The 25,415-nt window shown below is 33.4% G+C and overlaps 1 protein-coding gene across 1 annotated transcript in view; it reads right to left on the bottom strand.

Annotated features, from left to right (window-relative positions):
* Positions 1 to 25,415, bottom strand: part of LOC129229364 (syntaxin-like) — a 282,349-nt gene that overhangs the window by 35,302 nt on the left and 221,632 nt on the right. Inside the window, exons 3-4 of the mRNA XM_054863657.1 lie at positions 3,010 to 3,109; positions 60 to 134 (exon numbers count right to left, since the gene is read on the bottom strand). Coding sequence (XP_054719632.1) covers positions 60 to 134; positions 3,010 to 3,109 — 175 coding nt within the window. The remainder of the gene's footprint in view (positions 1 to 59; positions 135 to 3,009; positions 3,110 to 25,415) is intronic.

Below are 25,415 nucleotides of genomic sequence, written 5' to 3'. Positions count from 1 at the left end.
AGTTCAAATGCTCCAAGAAAAGCTGAAAATAATAAGAGGAAAATGAAAATAGATATTACCTTTTAATTTAGCACGTACTCTATTGGCGGTTTTCTTGATGTCAGCCATAAGGTCTTCCAACTCCTGCTTGACTTCTAATGTAGGAGAAAAATAACGGATTAATTATCACAATAAAACAGAAAATGAAACACTAAAAACAAAAATTAACCAACTTTTTAGAACTTGCTACAGAACGATAATTGAATATAGTTAAAATACTTTTCTAATAAGTTAAAAATAGGTAAGTCAATGTGCGCTCATAATCAGGGTGGCGACAGGAACTGTGAAAAAAAGTTCCCTGACTTTTCCCTGATTTCCCTGATTATGTTCACCAAATTTCCCTGATTTACGTTACCAATGATAATAGTTTTCTTTCTTTGCTCTACTTGAAGTCCGTTGTATGTTTGTATAAAATGCAGTATTTTAAACGTTTTAAGTTGTGTAAACTTGTTGAACTAAAGATATATTTTAAAAAGATGCTACTTTTTTAATAAAATGGTTTTAAAAAAAAGACATTTTTTTGGGGAGGGGGGACCTACAAAACAGTATATTAAATTTTTACACATGGAAAGATTATAGAAAATTTTTAAAAAAATACTTCACTTCCAGAAACCACTTAGCATAAGAATTTTTAGAAGCTATTAAAATGACTTTTAAAATCATATGTGTCCTTATGACAGAACTAAAAAGTAATTGAAATTATTTTGAACTAAGTTTTTAAACAGTATAATAATTGTTGCAAGAATAACAATTAATAGTATTCTTATATAACTAATTGACATATTTATGCAAAACAGATGAAACCATTTGACATTCATTCATAGGGAGCTTTTCTCTAATCAAGAACATAGGTTTTAATGAATGAATACAGCATTTTAACAATAAAAAATAAAGATATTTACTTAAGTACACAAGTTAACTCTATTTCAAATGATTTAAGTATGTAACGAAAAAAATCTTAGATTGCTTTTGTAACAAACAACTTTTAAATACAAGGAAAAAAAAGCAATTAGTTGATTTCAAAATATATAAAAGAAGAATACAACTTGGTTATAAAATTAAAGAATTACTTAAGTCTGAAGAAAAGAAAACCCTGACGATCTGTGGTGACAACAAATAGTATAACGGCAAAAAACAAAGTTTTTTTAAATTGAAAGTTTAATTTTAGCAATTAAATTAAAAATGCGAAGAAGTTTAAGCTTTTATAGTATTAATTCAAAAACCAAAGATTTCTTCTTGAAATCGTTACAGTACTTAATTACTTTGAAACAATGAAAAAAGGCAAAGGAGCTAAGGCATTAATGAAGGCTTCCTCTTTGCCAGTACGGTTGTTTATTTTACGTAGCATTGAAAGCGTAAAAGGAAATTTCAAGCTAGGTAAAATAAACTACCTAACAGACATAGAAGCAATCTTAGGAAGTCCATCTTGTGGTTAATAAGTAAGATTCAATACTTTGATGTTGAGGAAAAAAGATGCACAAATATGCGGTAGTGTATAAACACACCTCATTAATTTTACCTTTTTTTTTTGAACAGAAAATTGGTGGAAAATGCGTAGGGAATTAGAGTATTTAATTTTGTAAAGTGAAAAAAAAATTTTTTTTTCTTCATAAAATCAATTTTCCCTGATTTTTTGTTATTTTTTCGAAATTCCCTGATATTTCCCTGATTTCTCCCTGATTAATAAAGTTCCCTGACTTTTCCCTGATCTCCCTGATTTCCCTGATCTGTCGCCACCCTGATAATGTTTAAACCTATCCAAATACAGAATAATAAAATTTCAAAGTTTAAAGTAGATATTTTAAACTGAACAACAATTAACCAAAGTAAGAACCAAAGTTTTGGTTCAATCTGTATTTCACATTCAATACATAGGTTCTTGGAATTCATAGTAATGCTCTTTAATGGTGTAGAACAGTTGAATCTCTTGAACAAGTTATAAAAACAAGGGAAGATCAAATATAAACTGGAATTTAACTCTAACACTGCTATTACTGCCCTTTTCACAACAAAATACATAATTTTCTCCAGCAGAGGGAGGGTTTTGGAGGAGTTTTCACTGCTCTTACTAATACTAGGATTGGAAATATGGTTTAAAACCAAGGATTCAGTGTAGTTGATGTCAATCCTCCCCTTAATGGCCTGTCAAGGAGCAATAACAACATTTTATAAAAGTAATAAATAAATAAATTAAAAATAAAACAAAATAAAATAAATCAGCAGCCACATTGCCGAGGATCAAAAAATGGTGCCTTGCACTAAAGGCACAAACTGTAGAAGATGAAAACTCATGGTTTCTTTTTTCTTTTCTTTTTTTTTTGAAAAAAATTCTCAACCTTTACTGGTCAGAAAAAAATCAGACGATTTTCGACTCTCCGATTGGGTGGCTACATCGATATAAACATTTGATTGAAGTGATCTTTTCATCACATTGTCAAAATGTCCCAGAAAATGCCCACAGTCTGACTGATCCAATGGACAAAGGTGTTTCAGAGGAGTAAATACATGAGATTTGGTAAGGGGCTATGTCCTTGCTAACAATAGATAGATATTTCCCAGTACTGGCAGGCAAGGGCGCCCATATCCAAAATTTTAAGGGGGGGGGGGGGGAGGGCTCAAAAATTTTCCCCATGGTTTAGCAGAATATTTTCCCCATGGAAACCAATTTCAGGACAGATTAGAGATATTAATATTTGACATTTTTAATAACTTATTCATTAATGGTTGGAAAATAAACTTTTATACATTTTTGCAAAGAAAAAAGCACTAAAAGCAAGGAAGTTCTCATTTCTAAGGGGAGGGCTTGAGCCCCCACTTGCCCCCCCCCCCCCCCTATATGGGCGCCCTTGCTAGCAGGCCAGCATCGCCTTTATGTCAATTACATGAGATGCAACACAAATCATTAATCAGTAACTCTTTTTTTTTGAGGCACACTAGCTTACAGAAAATAAAATAGCCACTAAGACTTACTTTCATCTGTCTGTGGCGCTGATAGTATTGCACTGTGTTTCTTTTTGACTTCTTCGACATTTCCCTGTATTTTTTCAATGTTCTCCCTAATTTCTTCAACCTGGCAGGAGTAAATGAAAAAGATTAGGAGACATTTCACTTATGTGTGCCAAAACATGAGACTGCAGCGGTAGAAAACTTAGAATAGCAAGATGATCAAAAATATTTCGAAATTTAGGAGAAATTAAACAGATGTAATTCAAAATGCAGTTTTAGACGCTTGTAGTTTTCAATTATGTAAAAATTAACTAACGTTTGTGTGGAGAGGAGAGGGGGATTAATAACCTCTTTTTACATGAAGCCAAAATGATTCTGAGCTTTAAATGTAAAATGTTAATAACCATTAAATGTTGCAAAGTAATTTCATAACCAGTAATCCTATATACTACATACCAAGCATTGTGTTCACCTTAAGAATTGACTTTTAGTTACATTGGAACTTTTGTTACATGGCATGAAAATAAGTGTACAAGTTATTATTTGCAAGATTCAGTCATTGTCAGGCAGAAAAAGTTACTGATCTGGAAAGTTTAGTCAAAACACACACACAGTGCAGCATAGCTAGTAACAAAGTCAATAAGATGTTTGGGTTTATCAATAGATCTATTTCAAACAAATCGAAGGAAGTTCTTCTACCCTTATATAGAAGTTTGGTAAGACCTCATTTGGAGTATGCTGTTCAGTTTTGGTCTCCTTATCTTAAGAGATTGTATTAATGTATTGGAAAGGGTTCAAAGGCGGGCTACAAGGCTAATAAATGGGCTTTCTCATACGATTCCAGGCTTAGAATGCTAAAAATGTACAGTCTTGAGCAAAGAAGAGACCGAGGAGACATGATTCAGTTGTTTAAATTTATTAAAATGAAAGATGTTACGGGGCTAAAGTTTAGCACTGAAAACAGGACAAGGGGTCATTGTTTTAAGCTATTTAAATCTCAGGTTAACATGGATATTAGGGAAAATTATTATTTTAGCAGGGTAGTGGAACCTTGGAACAGCTTACCAGAAGAGGTGGTAATGAGCAAGGGAGTAGATAGTTTAAAGAGTGCCATTGATCTTCACTGGGGATTGTAACTTGACTAGGACCAGCCTAGCTGGGCCCAGAGCCTGTTGCTGGTCGTCACTTTTGTATTTTTATTTGTATTTTGCGGGACTTCATATACTAAATCTGTGTTTTCTTTCCTTCACATAAATCTGTTGAACAAAAATACTTAAAACACCAAGTTGATATAAATAGCTATTGTGCATCCAAGAACAACATACTATACTTTTCACTTATGAATTTCAATAGTTGAGCACTGCTAGTTAATTTTATTTATATCACTAATAAAGGATCAATTTTTCAGATTATAATTTGTTACCGTAGTAAATTTCACCCAAAATATTTACACGACCTAACAGAATTTATCAAAGTATCCTATCGAAACACATCGGTAAGAAAATATTGAAAAATATTCTCTGAAATTGAAAAACCATCTTCGTAAGTATAAAAATACTTTTGGGTAGCTCGAAATTTCGTCAGATTGCAGGAAAAAAAATTAAAATTTCTTCCTTCATCAGAATATTTTCTAAGAATAAAATAAATCGTTTGACGTTTAAATATTCTCTCAGAGTTAGAATTTTATAAATTTTCTGCAAGTTTAAAGTATACTGTAATTTCCAATGTTGGCCAAAGCTGTCATTCAAATAAAAAATAATTCTCAAACAAATGCTTCAGACGAACGGCATAAATGTAGCTAATAAAAAAGTTTCAAAAATTTTACCCTCTAAACTTTAGAGTGAAACTATTCACATAAAACTAAATTGAGAAACATAAAAGAAGTAGATGTTGCCCATTGCGTGAGCAAGAAGTACCTGTTAGTGGATACTGCGTCATTATTAGAACCTAAATACGAAGAATTCACATAATAACGTTAAGCGCTGACCATTCTGCTTCTAAATTAAAATGCACCTATTAACCTAGATGAAATTTACGCAGCTAAAAAAGGAAAGTAGAACTAAGACCATTTAGCGAGATTTTGTGGAATAGTATGAGTCGAACAGCAGTTTGTCGACACTGTAGATCGGCTTTCTCAGCAGTGAAACATATATTGCGAGAAAGCAAACTTACCATTGCGGGAAGGGGAAAAGAAAAAATAGAGCATTCATTTTCGAACCTTTTCTTATTGGTGTACTTTAAAATGATTTTTAAAAGTTAGGCTAAACTGGGAGAAAATATGTAAATGCTTCCGTGGGGGAGGGGGGGGGGGATAATAAATGAGATAAACAGCGCTATCCAAGCAAAAATTGCAAAAGACATTGCAAAACATATGCGTTTCAGGGTTATAAGGAAAGACTCATTTTTCAATACGAAAACTTTTTTAGTTGAGGGAAATCAAGCAACAATCACTAAGAAACATGATAATGAAATGCAAAAGCTGCATTGCGATTGCAGTTTAGCTTTCCGCAAGTTGAAACGTTTCGCATTGAGGAAGAAATTTCTAGAAACATGAACATGTCATGTCATCTTTTTCTCGAGCTGATCTGTGCATCACATGACTTCCTCTTACTCCAATTTAATATCATTTCCCCATTATTGGCATTTTTAATGTCATTCAATAGTTTACTCTTTAAATATCACCAACAGTGGCCAAATTGAAACCTGATTTAAAAAAAAGAAAAAACAAAATCCGCCAAATTCGTCGCCAAGTTGGCGACAAAACTTGGCAACCAAAAGACTGGCGATATATGGCCAAGTGTCCGCCAAATTGTAACACCACTTGAGTTTACATCGAAATTAACAATGATTTCCCCCCAAAAAGGGGCAAAAGACCACTTTAGAAACACCTGAATGCAACCAAAAGGGAAGATGCACAACTAGACACCACTAGAAGTTTACGTACCAAATTTCAACTTTCTAGGACATACCGTTCTTGAGTTATGCGACATACATACGCACATTAGGGTGGGTCGATTTTGACTTTTTTTTGAAATCGAAAACGCCTGCGGTGGGAAAAGTTGTGTATTGGCATCAAATGCTCGCATAATTTTTTTTTTGAAAATCAAAATATATTTAGATCCCCCGCCAGCCCCTTAAAGTTTGGCCAAATATGTAAAAATTGACAGTTTTTAAATTTTTTAAAAAAAAATCTTATGTATAATATTTTGAATCGCCTGTGGTGGGAAAAGTTGTGTATTGACATCTAATGCTCATACAAATTTTATAATTGGTAATCAAAATATATTTAGATCTTTCACCAGTCCCTTGAAATTTCACCAAATATGGAAAAATCGACATTTGTTTGTTAATTTTTAAATTTCTCATGTTTGATTTTTTTAATCACCCGTAGTGAAAATGATTGCCTAGTAAGATTCTTCACTCATAATAATAATAATAATAATATTCAAGTTCCGCTCAATCGGTAAAATTTGGAATACTCTCAAAAATTTTAAAATCTTGACGTTTTAAAGCAAAAATTTTATCTAACACTTTTTTTTAAAAAAATTTAAGCATTTTTTATACTTTATTTTTCTATAATAACACTATAGACTTCTTTAGAATTAAAACATAGGTATAAAAGATTAAAGTAACACAAGTCCGTCGTCGCAGTTTTACAGCAGCTCTTCGCTCATTTTCCCGAAGCATTAGGGGAGAATGACTAAGAATTCACCTCGGAGTTTTTTGTAATAAAGAAGTTTTACACCTTATACATTGCTTTGTTCCCAAATTTTGCCATTAATTTTCGGGAAGCCAATGTTGTACGTATAAAGCCATCATGGCGTGCTGCTCCACAAACAGATAAAGATGCTTCTGTCACCAACCTAACTGCTCTTTCTACCGCTTGTGTATGACATGGTAAATTCCACAACTCACTTTCAATAACGTCACCCGTTTCAGCTACTTTCTCAATTTCCGTATTGGGTATATGTTTGGTGTTTGGTTCCGTATTGGGTATATGTTTGGGGAGGGTATGTAAGGACACAATTTTGCCAATTTATCAATTCTGTATAGTCTTTTTCTTGAAAATTTAGTGGAATGACAAAATCACGAACAATTTCATTAGCAAGAGTTCGGGCCTTCAGGATTGTTCTGTAGCCTAACTTCCTTACTGAGGATCGTGGGCCATTGATCATGGCTATCAGCAGGTTTTCTGGATGACCAAAAAAAAAAAAAAAAAAAAAAAAACATTTCTTTTTATAACAGGGTCACAACTACTGATTTCAGATCATCGCTATCTTGATTCGCTATCAGATATCTTGAGTAGTGGAAAACTTCCCAAAGATGCTGTGCATGAAAGCTCAGTTTTAATCAAAAAACAAACTTTTGCATACACTTTTATAGTATATTCTACAATAGTCCCTATTTCCAGCGATGTGTCTTTTGTACCAACATACAATTCTGTTTGCTGTTGTAAGCCACCTAGCATGAGATAGCTTTCCTGGTGATTTGGTGGACAGTGACGTTGAACAATTTCCTAAACATATTGCATGACATATTTGATACAAGTATTTTTGGTCAGTGCCAAGTCCGTCTGTATCAACTGGCGATTTTTTTTAACGTTGACAATTGGAAGCTGCTCACATGTGCCTAGGAGCTTCCCTATATGACCATTATATGTAAAAGGATCTGTAGTGCTTCCGTCAAGATGCCGTAACAGATAGCGTAAAGGTAGCTCATTGGCGTGCAATTGACATACGAGCCACTGCAACGGCCTTTTTAAATGCAGCTAAACAGTCTTATTACACCACCTTTCACTCCAGTATTGACTGCTGTTCCATCTGATCCTACTGCAATTAAATCCACAGTAGATACTTGGGTTGTTTTTAAATAGTCTAATATCTAATATGCTTGATAACACTTCATTCCTGTACCAATATTCTTCTGCTCTGAGTTTTTCGTTACGATTTCTATTTGGTTCATATATGCTTGGCTAAGTGCCAAGAACAGACTGATTTGTCAGACTGGGGGTGGGTGATTTAAATAGTTTCATTATATCACAGAGAAGAAGAAAAATAAACATTCGGAGGAATCACACCATCCGTCTCTTTGACAGTTAAAACTAAGCAGAAGGAGCAAAGAAAAAAGGCAAAATGCGCAATTTCAGATTCCCAGCAGGGGTGGTATATGTAATATGATATGATAATTATTTTGTTCACAAACAAAGGGTCTTACTATTTACACCACAGGCGATTAAAAAAAAAATACATAAGAAAAGAAAAAAAAAAGTTTTAAAAAAAGTCAATTTTTACATATTTAGCGAAATTTCAGGGACCTGGCAGAAGGTATAAATATATTTTAATTACCAAAAATTTTTTTTTAATGAACATTAGATGTCAATACACAACCTTTCCCACCACAGGCGATTAAAAATATTATACATAAGATTTTTTTTTAAAAAATTTAAAAAATGTCAATTTTTACATATTTGGTCAAACTTTAAGGGGCTGGCGGGGGATCTAAATATATTTTGATTTCCAAAAAATTTTTTATTCGAGCATTTGATGCTAATACACAACTTTTAACACCACATGCGTTTTCGATTTCAAAAAAAAGTCAAAATCGACCCACCCTAACGCACATGCAGACGTGACGAGAAAACTCGTTGTAATTAACTCGGGAATCATCAAAATGGATATTTCGCGTGTCTATATGTTCTTAGGCACCATTTATCCACGTGTGGTCGAGTCGAAAAAAAAAAAAAAAAAACTCAGCATTCATTCGGGGGTGAGCAAAATGGAAATTAAGGTCGATTTTTGAGCGAAAATTTTTTTGCGAGTACAATACTTCCTTTTTTGTAAAAGGAAGTAAAAAAGCTTAATTAATACAGCAATGTGACAGAAATTATATTAAATGGTCGTCTGCACAAGAAAGGCTTTCACACGATTAAATATTGGCATATGATCGTAAAAATCTATAGACAAACTGTTGCCATATTCTATTTGTTAACAACTAAAATGTTTAATTAATTTTAGGAAGGCTTTCGAAATGATTTTCAATTTTCGCTCTTTGATGCTGCTTTTGCAGGGATATCTCGATGATTCGGAAATTGGTACGGTTGTCAGATTTTTGTATGAGTATTTTTTTTAACCCTGTTTAATGGTAACATTATACAAACAAATATTTCCCTCATTTTTAATTTTTTTTTTATTTTTTTTTACGTATGCAAAGGAAAAACATTTTTCGCGGGTCGGAAAAGTTTATTAACCTTTGCACTAGTGCGCAAACTTAGAATAAAAAACAAAGTTCATTTGGTTTTTAAAATGTTTTATTTAATAACATAATGGCAATACAGCGAAACCCCAACTTTACCTCCCCCGAATCTACGTTTTTTCATTGGATCCCATCATCAGTTTTGCTGCTATGCATTTCCCGTTTTTCGTTTTCCTAGTATTGTACATTTTTTAACCTAGTCCCTTTATAAACGTAAAATCGGGGTTTCACTGTATACATATTTTTGCAACCATAAGCGGTTTCTCAAATGCGTTAAATTATGTGATAAGTATATATGAGAAATAACAAGGAAATTATAGGATTTTGAAACGTCTTTAAGTACACACACATTAAAAGGAATCTTATAGGAAAGATACGTACCGTGTGAATATAAAATGCTAAGATCAACTAAGAATAAAAGCTAATAACCCAGACAAAAGAATTTCGCTAATGAACTGCTAAAATGGCACCTAAACCCATTTACGATTACAAGCGATCAAATCAAGACTGATCAGTCACGATTAGGCAAAGGATGTAATGCCATTAGAATACAATTACACTAAGTATCATGGGAAGGACCAAAATAAATAAAAGAACAAGGAAAACCATATCCAGAGAATAGCGTTAAAACTAAAATGTGTATTGAAGCCGACAAAAGTGATAACAACAGGTAATCTCGAAAGAATTAGGGATAACATAAAAGGAATGATTTATATATAAGAGCGAGATTAAGATAAATTGCGGGAGAAAGGACCTAAGCTTAGTTTATAAATCTTTTAGCAGCAACATTAAATTGTATTAGTGAAATATACACGGTGATTGTAAGTGTCAAATTTAGTTATTGATAAATTCCATTTCAAAAAGGATTACGAAAATATAAAGGAATCTAGTCCGAAAATACTTCACTCGAAAGATTAAGTATCTTCATGCTTTCATTCCAATTTTGCTGTAAATACAGGATGTGGGTAGCTTTCAAAAATGACAGTCAAATTTGGTTTGGATTTAAAAACATGAAGAAATCTCAATTTAGAGCACTTGTAACAATAGATGAAGGGTACGTCTAATTAAATTAAAATTAAAATAATAGTTTAAAAAACTAAAAAACACGCTTTTGTAGCAATATGAACTAAAAAGTAAAAAAATAATCTTTGGATGTTAAGTATGATAAAATAATTGACCAAACAATTAACTTTAATGTAAAATAAAGCGAGAGGACCTGTCTATTTACATTATTGCAAGGACAACAAATGGAAGAACATTTAGACAACTGATATGAAGTCACCGCGCTTTTTTCTACATTAAAGTTAATTGTTTGGTCAATTATTTTATCATACTTAACATCCAAAGATTATTTTTTTACTTTTTAGTTAATATTGCTACAAAAGCGTGTTTTTTAAATCATTATTTTACTTTTATTTATTTTTTTTAGTTTTACTTGTTTTTACGAAAAAATATTTAATTCAACACAATTCAAGATTTTTTATATGAATGAAATTTCCCCAAAAAACGACTAAAGGGCTCAGGCAAACATTCGAACACTTTTTAAGGTGTAATAGTTAAGCTTTAAATAGTTCAACTGCTCCGATAAATTGCCTGTCAAGCAGGGTTGGGTTTTGGACAGGACAAGTAGTTTTTACCTTCCAAAACTGTCCGAAAGTGTCTTAAAATGTCCAAAAGTATGCTAAAGCTCGATGTAATCTAGACAATTCGTATTTACTGAGATATTCGTAATGCATAAATATAAATATTAATAAGTTTTAGTTAATGAGTATTTGATAATATTTTTCTTCGAAACGTTCATTTAAAAATATTTTATTAAAACAAATTTTCAATAACTCTATTACATGAAAACTTCTTCGTGTACCAGTTGGTAGAGTTATGAAAGGAAACTCACAACACTATCAAGACACCTAATTTCCCTTCCATTTATAAATCAAAGCAGTGTTATTAACAGTGTAATACTTACATGCCAAAAAAAAAAAAAAAAAATTTGAATTCTGAAATTTTGAATCCAAATTATGTTTTTCGCAATCACGAACTGAGACAGGACCCTACTCATTGGAGTTATTGTTTCTAGAAACGGTTTCTGTCCCCTCCCCCCCCAAGCCTGCCTCTCCTCCTGTGCGGTTAAGTGTGCATTAGTTGTGTATGCACGTAGGCGTGTGTGAGTGTATGTGTGTGAAGTCGTGTGTGTGTATGTGTGTGAACGTGCGTGTGTGTAGGACATGGACGCCTCCGACCAGGAGATCGGATAGCTCAAAACCGGAGCAGCCGCGCCGCGCCGCCAGCAGAGGACTGTGGGCGGTGGTGCTGAAAAGGTTTCTGGTTCAAGTTGAAAAAGGCACGGACACCGAAAACGGTCAAATGAGAACAATAAGCAATCGTGATTGCCCAAAAAAAACTTAGTTTTTTAAATGGTTTTTGCACAAAATAATCTTTTAGCAGCACATGTTGCAACAAGCAGATTGATTTAAAAAAAAAAAAAAAAAAAAAAAAAGCTAATTGTGTTAAGAAATATCTATGACGCACCCAGGTAAAACTTTTATAGTAATTTATCAAATCTGTTGCGCGAATAATTTCATTTTTCATAGCTGATAATCCGAAATCAAAATACAATTACTACTACCTGATAAACCTTAAAAAATAAATTTATTTCAGCATTTCTGAATTATTTTGATCTACATGATGCAGGTATGAGGTCTTTTTCCGTTATGGTTAAAACAAGTAGAAAAGTCAAACTGCTTCGTATTTTCTCAATTTTTCTTTGCGAAGAAAAAAAAAATAGTAGCATTTAAAAGTGACAATAAAGTTCTCTAATAAAACAAGAGAGAATTAGAGGAGGAAAAAAGCATTAATTTTCTTTTCTTTTTAAGTTTGAAACAGCTACCATCAGTGGCACCAACGACAGAGATTGCTGACATGCTTGAGCATCTCACAAAATGTTTGAGGGATGGTACAAGGCCCAATTTTTTTTTCTCTAGCATTTCACGTGTTAAAAATCCTATCAATTTTTTTTTTACAACTGTAGCAAAAAAAAAAAAAAAAAAAGCACCTAATATAGCAATGTTTTATAGTTTTAATCAAGTATTTCTGATTAAAAATGTCTACAGCATTTTTTAATAAAGGTTAAATTTCGACATTTAATCTTTTTTCCAATTCCTTCCTCAATTTTTGTTTGAATATTTCACTGGGTTTCATAACTTGGTGCCACTTCCTTTAAAAGAGAACAAAATTTTAGGGGGTGCATATGACCCTTTGCACCCCCGTTAACCACTGCTCAGACGTATCCTAGAGGTGGTAATCCCTATGTGTTCGGATCCGATAAAGCAAAAGTGATGTCCAGGCTGTGAAAAAATTTGATGCTCCTCTCACGATAAAATCTACATTTTCAAAGTAATTGTTTGAAAAAAAAAAAAAAAAAAGTGCACCTTAAAGGCACTTGTTAAATGTATAAACAAAACTAACTTTATAATTACTATTATATTTAATTGTTTTTGGAATCACAAGTTTTGGGGATGAAATAAAGTAGCAATATTACTTGATTTATTTCAGCCTTGCCACATGGTCAAAGTTTGTGTTCAGTATCTTATGCTTTACCACAACTTTCAATAAACTCATAAAAATCGTTTACCTTTATTCAATTTACAAATCCCCGAAAAAAAAAAAAAAAAGTTCCGCCTAGAACTATACGAGCCTACTTTCCCGTATACCCATACTACTTTCTAGTACCTGATCAATATTCTCAAAAATAGCTAAAATCGCAAATTGTTTCAAACATATTTTTCCAATATTTTAAGCTAATTTCTAGGAATAAAATATGCCTCACTCATCTAAAAAAATTAGATGCGTAAAAAAAAAAACCGAACAAATAAAATAGTAGCACCTTTTAAATAAAGCAGTTAATACACTTTTTTCTATTTAAAAAAACTTCTTCAACAGCTTTTAAGACGAAAAAATAACAATTAAAATTAATAAGCTCATCAAAATAAATACATCATATCAAAAAAAAAAAAAAAAAATCGTTTCTTTCTCCCCTGTTGCCAAAAATAAATTTTAAATGAATTAATGCACTAACCAAAATAAATAAAAACAATAAAATGTCAACTTAAAAAAATACTTTTCATTGTCAAAAAAAAAAAAAAAAAAAAAACCGTCTGCGCATATCTTTATGTAGAAACATAAATGACTTCGACTTTATTCGTCGAAAACTGAATACCTAAATTAAAACTAGCGTGAAAATAAAAACAAGTCATATCAACAATAATTATTTCACAGTTAAAACCATAGCTGCGGAGTCGGAGTCAAAGTCAATCTCATTTTGGGATAAAGGAGTCGAAGACGAATATCCAAGAATCGGAGTCAGTCATTTGTCCTCCATGTATAAATTTTTGCCAAAGCTACGAAGTCAGAGTCGAAGTCGGGGAGTCGGAGTCCGATTACTTGTCGGGAATAGGAGTCGGATTCGGAGTCAGGTGCCCCTAAATTCTCGGAGTCGGAGTCTGGAGTTTGGCGTCAAGAACTATTTCCAACAAAATTTGTTTGAAAAAAAATCCGCGTTCAAGTACGGAATCTACATTGACTTTCAGTTTCCCCGTAGGCGCTAATGTTAAGGGATTTGAACTGTTCAAAATTGAACGGAAAATTATTCAAATCAAAAAGATATTTTATATACAAGGTTTTCATCAAAAGCTTTTTCCTACAAAGTTTGTTTGAAGCAAATTCACCTCACAGTTCGGAATTGCCTTGAATTTCCCCGTAGGCGCTAATGTTAAGTTTTTTTGAAATGTTCAAACTTAAACAAAAAAAAAAAGAAGTTCTAATCGAAAAGTGAAATATGGGAATGAGGTGTCCTCGCCGAGATCTTTCGAACAAAAAAAAGTTTTTTCGAATCGGACTATTCATTCAAAAGTTATTGGGGGGGGGGGGGGGGCAGACAGACAGACCGACAGACATTTTTCCCAATCTCAATACCCTACTTTCCAATTTTTAATTTTCAATATTTATTTAATTATTTTATTTATTTTTGACTTTATTTTGTTTTTCGCGATATTTTTAAGATGCATTAAGCCTTCTTTCATGCTTTTTTCTTCTTTTTCTGACTTTTACTGGGAAAGTAGACTAAAAAATCCCATTCTCAAGTGTAAATTTTATTAGAAGTAGTAGTTGTAAAATGCGAAAGCTTGTATTTGTAACGCTTTTGGATATGTGTTTCCAGTCACGTAACGAAAGTACTCAAAAAAAAAAAAAAAAATAAGTGAAAAAACTAGAAAAAAAAAAAAAAAATGCTCTACACTTTACAGATTAATGTTGATTACTTTGAAGGAGCAAATTATAAGTCCGGTTCGGATTTTTATCTCAAAGATGATGTAAATGAAACAGAAATAATTTGAAGCCGAAAAAAACTTTTCTTTATGAAAATAAGGTTTTCCTTTTTAGGGGAATACATACGAGTATAATCGACCATCGATAACTTGACATATCAATTAAAAATACGGATTTCTACGGTCTAACTGGAATCTTTTGCAGCATCTATTTTCGGAAATTTATTTTCGAAATTTTTGCTCGAATCTCGCCGTCCTGTATTGAATTAAATCAAATATAGCTGATAATGATTCAATTGTGAAACGAGAGTCATCGGCAGCAAGTTATACTTTTGGACCTAAATTTTTCAGAAATTATGATACAGTTAACTGAACTATGGACAAAACCAACAGATACAATTAAAATGTATGCATTTCGGTGTTTTTTCTTGATATTGAGTGTCTTAGACTTTACGTTAATAACTTTGTGCTAAATAGCAAAGGAGAATGATACAAAGCTAAAATTCAAATTTGAAGGGAAGTGAAGACCTGTGTTTTGGGGTTACAAGGAACATATTATTTACACTCCTTTAGTTCTTTAATGGTTTATTATTTTCTCAAAGGTTGTTCGGTGAACTTGCTATTTTCACTTTTAAACTGCATATTGTTCCATCTTGTTGCTTTGGTCGGATACCTTTTTGTATATAAACTCACTTCTTTTACGTTCAAAAGAGGGGTTCCTCCTATACTTGAAACACGGGTGTTAGCAGTTTCTGGTAAATTTGTGGCTTTTAACATTATTATTATCTTTTTATTTGATAACTGGTACTAGCAACCAGCTCGCGCCCCATCGGCATTTAAAATATTTCCCAAGGGCGAGTTCGTAGATTTTCTAGTTCCGAAACGTCCCGAATTCAAATTTTCGGGAGGGCGGAAATTCTCAATTTGCCAAATAGAACTTCAAATTTCGTCGAATCATGATAATTTTGCAGAATAGAACTCCAAACTTTGCCGAATCATGATAATTTTGCGTAATCATCACACAAAATTTGCCGAATAAGAAAATCTCTGGGAGGTCATGGTGACTTCTAGCGACCTTCCATCGGAGCACCCCTGCGCCAATGAGGAATAATTAATTGACTCGTGACCAATTTTATGTGAAAAGGGAATTCATTTTTCCGGAAAAGCAGTGCCAGGACGGCGTTCCAGCACCGAAGAGACTTTCTCATTTACGATGTTTCAACACCTGAGGTCTCTTCACCTGCGTTCTTATCTCTAGCACCCAAACGCATAATAGAAATTCCAAAAATATGAAAAATTCCTCCTTCTGCGAGACCGGACGCATTTCCTTTTAACTTGATAAAACCTTTGTCGCCAAGGGAGACAGAAAATAAACGCTCCAATTGTTCTCTGCCTGGAGAGTAATTTAAAAGCAACCCCTTTCACGGCGTTTTAAATCGAAACTTTGCGTAAGAGTGCCATTTCGATGGTTTGCAGAAATATTTATGAATAAACCTCCCTGCCTCGGCATGTAGTCTCAGTTCTGCCAGTTGCGTAATGAATGAAGACAGTTAACCGTAACAGTTAAAGGAATTTTTGGCAATGTGCCATTTCGTTGCCGGATCGATACTCCGTGGCAAAGCTCATTCCCCCGGCCGGGGAAGGTGAAATCCGGGAAAAGAAAAGCAAGGCCTTATATTTTTAACGTCCGTGATTTGCAGCACACGAGGGTCACCCCCCCTCCCCCGCCCCCATCATCTTCTTTATTGTTTTTTTTCCTACTGGGGGAAAACAATAACATGCCAGAGGCCATGAGCGATGCGTGCAATTCTTTTACGGTCGGCTCAATATGGAGAAAGAAAAATTGCTTTTTGTTAAATGACTGGAGGATTATTTTTTAAAAGATAATTAAAGTTAAAATGCAGAAATGCTAAATTAAGTTCTTTGTAAGCTCACTAGATCGTGAAATTATTTCGACTGCGGAAACCGGAAGTCTGGTTTTAATGCGAAAGTTGTAAGGAAGGGAGATTGTGTTAGTAAGAGAAAGGAAACATTAGGCAACAAATATTAAAATATATAAGTAAAAACTACTAACAAGTAGGGGAGGCCGGGGTTAGTTGTGGCAGGGGCAAGTTGTGCCATTGACCCTCCTGACTGAGGCAATAGGTTTCAACACCTGTCGCGTCATGTGAGTGAGCAGGTTGATGGTCTCCGTGTCTTGTTTAAGTTTGGAAGTGTAGCATTGAACTGTTTTCAAGATAATTATTGTGTTTTCTACAGCAAAAGTAAATTTTGTGACCTGCGTTGGAAGTTTCATTGCCACTAAGGACACTGAGGTGTAAAAACTTTCCTAACATTATTTAAATACGTATGTCTCGAGCTGTTATTCTATGCATTTCATTTGTTGATTATGATAATATTTCAAAAATCATTGAGTAAAGTTTGAAATGGCGTAACACGGGGCTAGTTGTGACAAAATCAAGGAGGCAGGATGTGACAGTGTCCCTACTTGCCCTGGTCCGTTATCCATCAGAGATGAGAGCGTTGATCACCAAAATGATAGTGAAAATAATAAATATGAAGTTATCAAATCTCGCACTTCAATAAATTATTCAATTATAGTAAGAATGCAGAGAAGTCTTCAGAACGGAGAAATCTCATTGAATTAGATGAGTCGATGGCAGTTGACATTTGCATTGAAACAGCGGTACGTGTTATAGAAAATAAGATGGCCACCTAAAGCTGGAAATCGAAAGTGCTGTGCTCCGCTCGTAAATGTTTTAAAATCTGTTATTCTAACAATCGCACCTAAAACGAAAATTCGAGCAAAGCAAAAAGCAAGAGAACGCAAGAAACAAATTGAAGAAGAAAAAACAAAATTTAAACTGTACGGAAATGCCAAAATGGGCACAAAAAATTACACCAACGTTATTAAAAAAAATGAAGAAAAAAGAATCGAATAGCTCTAAAGATGATAAAAATTGATTATACCTAGTTTGCTTAGAGCAATGCAAAGTTTCTAGACCCGTAGAAGACTGGGTACAATGCATGGCAGTAAAAAACTGGTCTCATGTCAAATGTACCATAAAATAAACCCTATTTCATTTGCCTTAACGGTTAACAGCACATCGAGTGTTGAAACAAGCGATGATAATGAATGATTATAAAAATAGGAAAGCCTGTAGGATATGGGCCTACACATTGTACCGAGTCAAAGATTAATATGGCCAAAAATTAAAGCTGGTCTACGTTTTATTTTTCTCAATTAACGCAGTTTTGAATGTGTCTCTAAAAAAGAATTCACAAGCGTTAATATTTTAACTATTTTATGTTCATTTCGTTTCAAGTGTTATTGAAAACATGAAGGTGTTCTTTTTTGTGTTCAGAGCATTGTATAAATGAATAATTATTTCATTCTTAACCTAAAGTATCCCATTTAATTGCATTTCTTACATGACTTGTACATGTTACAACGTATTTGTATGCGCGTTTTCTGGGTGTCACAATGTGCCTCAAGCATGTCACTACTATCCCCGCTACGGGGAAAGTTGAGATAAACTTAGAGGCTACGCAAATTCCATTTTATGTCATGAAAAACGTCTAAAATGTTGATAATTGTTTTATAAATATATTGCTCAAGGTTTACTCTAATGATATGATGCATTAAATGTTTCACATCAGTTCAAATCTTACGGCAATATCAAAAATGACAAAAGTGTCACTACTAGTCCTACTCTCCTTTAAATATAACTGTGATGGAAAAATATGATATGATTTTTTTTTATATACGTTCAAAAAAAAAAAAAAAAAAAACCTCTTTGATCATTGTGATTCGAGAACTTATTGAGTAAGGATGTAAGAAAAATGACTTTAAAGGGTAGACAAGAAATTTTGTACAATAACAGCGACAACACTCGAAGCTCGGGCAAATAATGTTTGGTCAAATCTTATATATATTTAATCGCTGGGTAAGTTAAAAGAGGGTAGTGCTAGTAAATGTCCTTCTTTGTAATGAAACTCTTAAAGTATTTTATCAAAAGGTTGTTATCACAGCATGATAAATTCTAACTAGAACCCGGCTCCAGTCGGCGGATTTTCAAGATGCAGAAATTCCCCCGTTTCAATTTTACTTGATTTGCGGCATGCTAAAGCCCTCTTGGGCAAGGCTGCGGAGTCGGAGTCGTGGAATCGGATTGAATTTGAGGTAAATGAGTCGGAGTTCTCAGACTTCGCAGCCCTGCTCTTAAGTGCCTAATTGACTCAGGCAATCTTGACTAAATTAGATTTCTAGTTCAGCTTCGCACTGGAAATTCAATTTTCGTGCTTTTAATTCAATTTAAGAAATCTAATTTAGTTTAATTTTCTGGTAAGAAAGTGAGCGTCAAAATTCTCAAATGGTAATGCAAACCGTCGATTGTGGTGCCGAATAAAAGAATGGAAGTCAATCTCGGTAAGTCTCCAAATGGCGAGGAATTTATACGCAGTCATACTTAAAAAAAAAAAAAAAAGATATAGCTACAGTGAAACCTCAATCTCACGTTCCATGAAATCTAAGTCTTCCTGCATCTTACGTTTATCCATCGGATCTCAGTTTTTCCATATACTAGTAAACCTGCATTGTAAGTTTGTGATTCGTGGAATTTTCAAAAATTTTACGTTTGCCCTGGAAAGTAAAATAAATAAATAAATAAATGTTCTAAAATGAGCACTATATTTCCTTTTGTGTTTTCTTTTAAAGAAAATCCACGTTGTTGAAAGTTAAACTATGAAATAGAAATGCATTTCACAGACCACTGTCTTTGAAACTGGTTTCTTCTTTTTTTCTCATTGTTTGAGGACACATTTTTGGACATTTTAAAACCATTTGTTCTGTTTAGAAATGACATAAATACTCATAAAAGCTTTTCGTCTGAGATGAACGAGAAGAATCAGAAGCACAGCCCGTTCCTTCTTCCTATCTATATATATATATCTATATTGCACTGAAGAGTTCACAAATAATGAAAGACTATTTTCTTCCTCAAAAAGACCAGGAAAAAAAAACTTGCTAATTATTTCGATCCTGGACGATACTGCTATCGCTTTGAACTCACTAGCTAAAAAAATCTACTATTATGAACATTTTGAACTTAAACGCCAGGATTCACAACTAAATGTGTAAAAGTGATTTCAAACTGGTACGTACAGTAATGTTTTTCGTAAAATATAGATATTACTTTTTGAAAGAGTCATCTAAACAACCTTTGGGTTTTTTTCTTCTATTTGATTTTTGCTTCCGTTGTATTTCCCGTCTTTCACGTTTTTATAACCAAATCTCTTGAGAAACGTAAAATCGGGGTTTCACTTATATTATGGAGAGACTGTAGGGTGGTTCAAAAACACCTTTTTTAAGCTAAAGTCCAGGACTCCCCCTATTTTTTTTTATTTTTTTTAGACTTACTAATAGTATTATGCTGTAAAAGTTTTAGCTTCTCACTCAAATTTTAAGAGAGTGCTCAATGACCCCTTAATTTAACATTAGCACTAGCATAAAAAATGCCACAAATTTAGAAACATTTAATTTCCCCAGCTGTTTATTTTCTTTGTAAATAATTATTTTATTGCAATGAATATGCATATTACTAGTGTATAGTATAATTTGTACCATTGTTTTATCAGTTCAATGTATTTTTTAACCCCCTTACCATACGTGGGTGTCACATTATCTAGGAAAATCTTTTTTTTTTTACAAGTATTTTTGAACCACCTTAAGGTAGTCTATTTTAAAATATCCTGTATACAACATTTTTTGCTTCGTTTTTATGAGATTTTAAAACAAACTGATTCACCTCATTTCTTGATCAAGGGAGAGTAACATGCGCACAAGTAAGGCAATGTTCCCGCAAGTAATGTTGTACCGCGTGCAGTTGTACGTTTGACTTTCGGATTTGTTGATCGTGATGGCAAAAGGAATTTTCATTGGAAATTGTAATCACTTAAATCGGAAAGGGAAACCTGAAGAATCATGGAATGGCAAGGATAATGAGCCAACTGACCTGCTGCTGGTCCGGTAAGAATAATACTCCAAATTATATTGTTCCTTAGTGATTTTACTTGGAGTCACATTCCACTGCATAGCTTAGGCGAATTAAAGTTTCGTAATAAAATTGTTGGAACCAGAAATCTGTGATTTTAATTTTAAAAACATGAGGGAGGGAGAGTCCTAAAGGGTTCAGAGATTTAAGGAATTCATAAGGATGATGTCATCTCTATCAATTACGGTGCCAATGGATTTAAAATTTTCTTTATCATATCATTTGGGTACAAGATGGATAGGTAGCCTAATAAGTGATCCTCAGATGAATTAAAAACAAATTTTACAAACCCAAAAAAGGGGGAGGGGGCCTGCTTGTTTAGGAGGGCACTATACCACAACGTACACTCAAAAAATTCACAAACTATGCTTGATTTATTAAGTATCTTGATACTTCAGATATGCCTCTCGCCGGCGCAGCGGCTCAAAAAGCGTGATGCATATACGAACCCCCCCCCCCCCAGAAACAAAACAGTTTATGCACTTTGAGTATATTTAAGAGGCGTGGATTTACAAGACCGAATTCATAGATGCGACTTCAGAAACGTTAATTAATAGCAGCTCGGCTAAGGGCGATTTATCTGGCGATCATGATTGTGACATCTTGGAGGAATTACACCAGATGTCACTAGCAATGAACACGATAGAGCCTTAAGATTTATCTCACATGACTAATGCCAGGTAGTCACGGATGGCATTATTGCAGGTAGTATCGGCAGCGCATTTCTGGATTATTCCAAGATCGGGATCGGAAGGAGCGAATTTATATTGCAAGACAGCCATTGGTCGAAAATCTGTCAACCAAATTTTATAACACTAATTATCCGATCTGTGGTTTCTCATATCATCATCACTTTTATCTCCAATATGAACAAAATCATGTTGCTTTTAAACCAGTTTTCCATTGCATCATTATAATAACTCTATTAAATAATATCATTTATAAATAACTATCGACTAATATCATAACAAAGAATCGTTCATTAACTATACATTTAAGTTATTGACTAAGAAAACCAGTAAATATTACATCATCAGAACATCATCGTCAGAAACCAAGCATTTAGGGGCAATTCAAGGTTGCCAACCTTGGAGAAACAATTTGAGGCGATTTAGAGGAGTAATGTGAAATTTTGCGGATCAGCTCGGTATTTTGTATAAAAATAATAAAAAAAATTAAACCTCTTATCTAAAATTGTTTTTGAGTTTTGATAATCATTTGAAGCCCTAGCTTAAAATTAATTACTTTTAAATTAATAAAACAGCTTTAAACACTAGGTCATGTTTTGAGTATAAGGGCTTAATTTCCCATATTTACAAGCCTGCCATAATCAACTAGCAGAATATAGTAAAAGTAAATTTTATTTTATTAAAAGCTTTGGTAAGCCTGGTCGGAGCGAAGACCAAACGGGCAATGTGGAGCAAAACAGCTTCTTTGCGGAGTTGCGGAGTTCAGCTATTATTGCGGAGCAGTTGGCAATCCTGGGCAATTCCATTTTGATAAATGTTTCAATTGTTCCCAGAAAACACAGGTCGCGCCAAATATACTATACCCTGGTTTCCTTGCATGATGTTAATAAAGAATATGGATGACTCTTATTCTGCAACCACCCAATTAAATTTCTTTATTCTTCTTTATTCACAATGGATATACGTTACAGAACAGCAAGCACAAAAATTAAAAGCAAAAATCTCGCCCCTCTCCTAAAAAAAGAGAGGGAGGTTAAATTAACATCCGGCCTTTTCTTTCAGTAATCATGAGCACAAAAGTATCGTTCTGCTCTATAAGGATAGTTGGGGCAAACCTAACTCGGCAGCGCATGTAATGGTGAGATTAGGTTTTCTGCAGCATTCGTATAATGCTGTCAGGTTCGCTTTGCCCAAACTATTGATATGTAATATTTTACAGTTGACTTTAAAAAAAGAAAATTAAAAAAAAAAAAGGTCCAACATATTTAATCGAGACTACCGTTCTGAATAAATAAAAATTACAGCGGCAATTGGATACTTTTATGAGCACGAAGTAGTATTTAAGATGAAACGTATAAAAAAACTGCTGAAAAAATTTCAAAACACCTGAATACGATTAAAACTCTCCAAATTCTTGCAAAAGCAAAATCAAAGAGGAAACCAAACAATGAAGTGGAGAGGATAATACACTTCTGCTGGATTAATTGAAGTAAACACAAAAATACTAGCATGAGAGAGTTTTCGCCAAACAAAACGAAAGTGTTCGGAAAAGAAAGAAGAAAAAAAAAGGTCTAATTACCATGAAATTAGAAGGGAAAGAAATCGACTACTATTGCCATTTACTCATTTATATTTATGAACTGCGCTAAAACGTATTCAAATTTATCCAATTTGGTTTCTCAGAAAAAGACAAAAACGGAGAAGCAGACGATTTCCAATTGAGAACCGCTTAACAGCGTCAGACCGTTCTCTTTCAAGAATCTAATCAGAATCCTCCCTTTTCCCTCCTTTTGGATGACGAAGCACAAAAAAGAATTGGAAAAGAAACAATTGGGACTAATTAAGTTAATGGTCGAATGTTGCCACAAGAGCAAGTATCAACCGTAGTATAAGCCTATATAAGTTCTACAGCTGTATTTTGCTACATTTAGAGATTTGAAATTCATTGCTTTCCATGGTTTTTGCAGGCAACCTTCCTTGCCTCATGAGATGCAATTTTTCCAGAAAAAACATACATTTTTCATAAGAATGCCTGAACTAGCGTTTTGTGAAACACAATTGCAACCATCTCATCTATGCTTTGCACATATGTTTCTAAAAATGAATCTTCTTCTTACTATTATGGCTAGAAAACAATTAATGGTTTAACATTAACCAGCGAAACAATGGCCAGTGAAATACAGGAAACAATTGGAGTTTTTAAATTAAATACTTTGCCACCAACAACATACATTTATAAATCTAAAATATTCCAGAAGCATTTTTTGGTTTCTGACAAATCATACAAAAATTTTAAATAGATATGAATTCACATGTAAACAAATTTATTCTTTTTCTTCGGGAATCTGATATAATATACAATTATCTTCGTTTCCAAAATAAAATGATCTTCTAACTTACAGAAAAACTGATGTGAAACTACTGTTAAATAGTGAGCTGTAAAGCTGGTTTTAAAATAATTAATTAATGTTTACTTTCATTTTTTACATACATATTTTATTTAAAAAATAATTATTAAATACAAACAAAAAATCCAACTGCGTAACCCCTCCCCCCCCAAAAAAAATATAAGCCCAGTAGTTAAGAATTTTATTAAGTATTATGAATAACTACACCATTGAAATAGTTTTATAATCGATACACACATAAGACAAATCATACATTCAAAAGCAGAATAGAAAGATCAACAGTTGGGGTCCATTACTTTTTAAATCCAGGAATTCCGTAAAATTTGAATGGGCCCCGACTGTTGATCCTTCTATTCTGCTTTTGAATGTATGATTTGTTTTATGTGTGTATCGATTACAAAACTATTTCAATGGTATAGTTATTCAGTAGTACTTAATAAAATTCTAAACTACTGGGCTTATATATATATATTTTTTTTAGTTTTTACGCAGTCGGGTTTTTTGTTTTATTAATTAATTATTTTATTTCACACTTTCAATTAATATTCATTGACTTAATTATTATGATTATAAGGCGGTAAGTTTCGAAATCTTGTCATTTCATTCAGAGAGTTTATACCGTGAGGTTTATTAAGTAACTTGCAGTGGTCTAAACTACTAATATTTTTAACTCGATTTAAAGCTACATGTGCTTGACCTTAATAAAAAATGCACGAACTTAAGTCAACCACATCACAGCCTTTATAAACAGCCTGTATGCCATCACGACGCGAAATCAGAAACGTCGTCATTCAAATCTTTCTCGCAAAACTAAAAAAGCCCATCGAGAAAGTACACGTCGCGAAACTCAGTCCCTTGAATCAAGGCAAAAACAAATGCAAAATGTTAAAGATTAAAGTCGAATTCGTAGACTTAGTAAACAAAAAAAATCAGGCAGTGAAAACGCTACTTGCATTTGTCGCTCGCTGTGTCGCAGCAGGTAGCATGCGACACGATCCCGAAATGACAAAATTGCGACTGGTTGTTGATATGATGAATTTTGATTACTGTCATGTGGTTAGTGACACTCCCAAAGTTAAGACAAATCTATTGAAGTAAGAATGATCAAAATTGGCCAAGGCGTTTAGTCCCTAGAACGCCACATAGGAACAAACATACATAGACTGATAAACACATTACCCTCCTTTGCGTCGCACGCGCAGTCGGGTAACTAGAACGCCACATAGGAACAAATACATACATAGACTGATAGACACATTATCATTCTTTGCGTCGCGCACGCACAGTCGGGTAAAAACAAATAAGAAGCAAACATTTATTTTTTTTAAAAGTTATCAGTTCCCTAAAAACCTGCGACTACCAATTATTTAATAACTACTAAAATTAAGTTCACAATAAATAAAATAAAATAAATAAAAAATCAGAACAAGAAATAAATATTTAATTAACTTCTTTACTAATAATAAAGCTCTCTGTCCAGAGGATGTCTGGATCTCTGAGACGCGCATAGCGCTTAGACCGTTCGGCCGATTTTCATGAAATTTGGCACAAAGTTAGTTTGTAGCATGTTAGTTGTAGTTTGTAGGGTTGCGCACCTCGAAGCGATTTTTCGAAAATTCGATGTGGTTCTTTTTCTATTCCAATTATAAGAACAAAAATATCATAAGATGGACGAGTAAATTACGAAATTATCATAACGTGGAACCG

Source organism: Uloborus diversus, chromosome 1, assembly GCF_026930045.1.
Source record: "Uloborus diversus isolate 005 chromosome 1, Udiv.v.3.1, whole genome shotgun sequence".
In the NCBI taxonomy this organism is placed as follows: Eukaryota; Metazoa; Arthropoda; class Arachnida; order Araneae; family Uloboridae; genus Uloborus; species Uloborus diversus.
This window is presented reverse-complemented; position numbering and strand designations above follow the sequence as displayed.